The sequence below is a fragment of the Eutrigla gurnardus genome (assembly GCF_963514095.1).
Source record: "Eutrigla gurnardus genome assembly, chromosome: 23".
Classification (NCBI taxonomy): Eukaryota; Metazoa; Chordata; class Actinopteri; order Perciformes; family Triglidae; genus Eutrigla; species Eutrigla gurnardus.
This window is the reverse complement of record NC_139934.1, coordinates 2,807,149-2,809,397: the sequence shown is the minus strand read 5'-3', so window position 1 is coordinate 2,809,397 and position 2,249 is coordinate 2,807,149. Positions and strand designations below refer to the sequence as shown.

The 2,249-nt window shown below is 48.5% G+C and overlaps 1 protein-coding gene across 1 annotated transcript in view; it reads right to left on the bottom strand.

The window, feature by feature from the left end:
- The window catches only part of LOC311008632 (short transient receptor potential channel 5-like), a gene marked incomplete at its 3' end in the record, with an annotated part of 9,081 nt that extends 7,165 nt beyond the window's left edge, over positions 1–1,916 (bottom strand). The window contains exons 1-3 of the mRNA XM_084002400.1: positions 1,777–1,916; positions 1,033–1,233; positions 447–568 (exon numbers count right to left, since the gene is read on the bottom strand). Of these exons, the coding sequence (XP_083858526.1) occupies positions 447–568; positions 1,033–1,233; positions 1,777–1,890 (437 nt within the window). The 5' untranslated portion in view covers positions 1,891–1,916. The remainder of the gene's footprint in view (positions 1–446; positions 569–1,032; positions 1,234–1,776) is intronic.
- Between the last annotated feature and the right edge of the window lie 333 nt (positions 1,917–2,249).

Below are 2,249 nucleotides of genomic sequence, written 5' to 3'. Positions count from 1 at the left end.
TCTGGTGTGAATAATAAAGCATGAAGCATCCCCTGCTTTCTGGTCTGGTGGACTCTAAATGGACCATAATGTACTAAATGAACATCATGCTGGATTGAAGAAGACTTGAAACTAGAGATTGAGACCATAAACTCATGTTTACAATGTTTACTGAGATAATACATCAAGAGAGAAGTAGGACCATTTTCTCATAGACTTCTATACAACCAGAGAGGAGTCGCCCCCTGGTGGCCAGCAGAGAGAAGTAGGACCATTTTCTCATAGACTTCTATACAACCAGAGAGAAGTCGCCCCCTGGTGGCCAGCAGAGAGAAGTAGGACCATTTTCTCATAGACTTCTATACAACCAGAGAGGAGTCGCCCCCTGGTGGCCAGCAGAGAGAATGACAGTTTAAAGTGAGCTGGGTTGGAGGGTTTAAGGAGGACCAGGTCTGGTCTGGACTCACGTGGAGAAGGCGTTGTTCTGCCTCTCACAGCGGATCCCTTTGCAGTTGCTGGGTTCTTCGGAGGCCTTGGTCTCGTAGTAGAAGTACAGCTGGTTCAGGCCGTTGGCGAACGCCAGCAGCACCTGAACAGGAAACAGTGTCATCACTTTGACGGTCACATGACGCCGTCGGAGGCACTAGACTTCACAGAGCAGCTGTTTCTGTTTACGTAACGAGCCTCGGGGACAACGGCATGGATTCTAGGACCACGGGGACCTGAAGGGTCCTCAGGGGGGGCGCTGTGCTGGGCTCAGAGCCCACTAGGGAGACTGAGTGAGATGAAAGGAGTCTCCTCATCCTCACACATGTTGGAAATATAAATAGTTCTAATAGAAAAGTACAAAATATCTGCACAATATATAATCTATTTAGTGTTTTATATAAATAACATAATCATTAAATATTAATAATACATCACCATCATATATTCAGGTGTGCTAAGCTGCTGTAAAAGTTAGAATGCTAAAAGATGCTAACATGTCTTCGATCTCCTACAGGGTCAGAGAGCAGCGGCCCCCGGTGGTCAGCAGGAGAACTACGCCCTCACCAGACAGTAGATGAAGAGGAACTTGAGGATGTCCAGCAGCATCCGGCCCAGCGAGATCTGCAGCGGTCCGAGGTGGGAGTTGGCGGTGAACAGCGAGATGAGCCTCAGCGAGCTGAAGATGTTGGCGATGGCGAAGAGCGCCTCGGCGATCAGCGTCGGGTGCCACATCTCCCACTCCTCCCTGGGCCGGGACGAGTTATACTGGGGGGGAGACGGGGGAGTCACATCCTTCCCACCAATCAGGAGTCAAATGACAACTTAGCCTAGCTTAGCACGAACATTTAAAGCGGCGAGCCTCCAAAAAATGAGAAAATAAAATGCAGCGAAGCTACAAGGTGGAAGTAAAACCACGCTAGCTGTTTGCATAGACTTCCAGTCTTTGTGCTAAGCTAGGCTAATGTCGCCGCTAATGTCAGACTTTCGTTGCGTAAACCTAAAACCTACGTACGTCGGGACTTTATTTTGAAAAGACCTGTGTGTGTGTGTGTGTGTGTGTGTGTGTGTGTGTGTAGTTATTAATGTGTGTGTGTAGGAGGGCCAGCCGCCATCATCAGTGACTCACAGCTGCTGCAGATGGCGCGGCCGTCTGGTGTGTGTGTGTGTGTGTGTGAGTGTCATTAAAGGTAAAAGCAATGGTTGCATGCAAACATTCTAATTCCTCCCTGAAACACGAAATGTTATCGGTTTTAAAAGGTCAAAGTTTCGTCTCTACGATGACACCTTGGACGGTGACCTTGGACTCACCTTGACGTAGGCCACGATCTTCAACGAGATGGTGGCCAGGTAGAGCGAGTTCATGGCGAAGTCCATCAGGTTCCACCAGTCGTGGATGTACTCGGTGAACCCGCCGTCCCACATCTCCTTGATCTCCGCCCAGATGAAGCCTGACACACACACACACACACACACACACATTATCATCTACACACCCCGTCATGCATGTGTGAGCGCGGTGACATCATCGAGCGGAGCGCCAACCCGTTGGTTCCGAACTGCCGACTTCAGACAAAAACGCAGCTTTTATTCGGAATAATTCACGAGTCACTTCCTGTTGTTTTCTCTCCGGAACGCCGGCTCTGTTCACGACGTTGGCGAGATGAACGAACCTTTGATCTTGTGTCTAAACATTAAGATAATATGATGATGAATCAGAAACAACAAAAGAGTAACAAAATATATAGCTTAGAGGAAAACGGAGCGCAGACTTTTATTTTGAA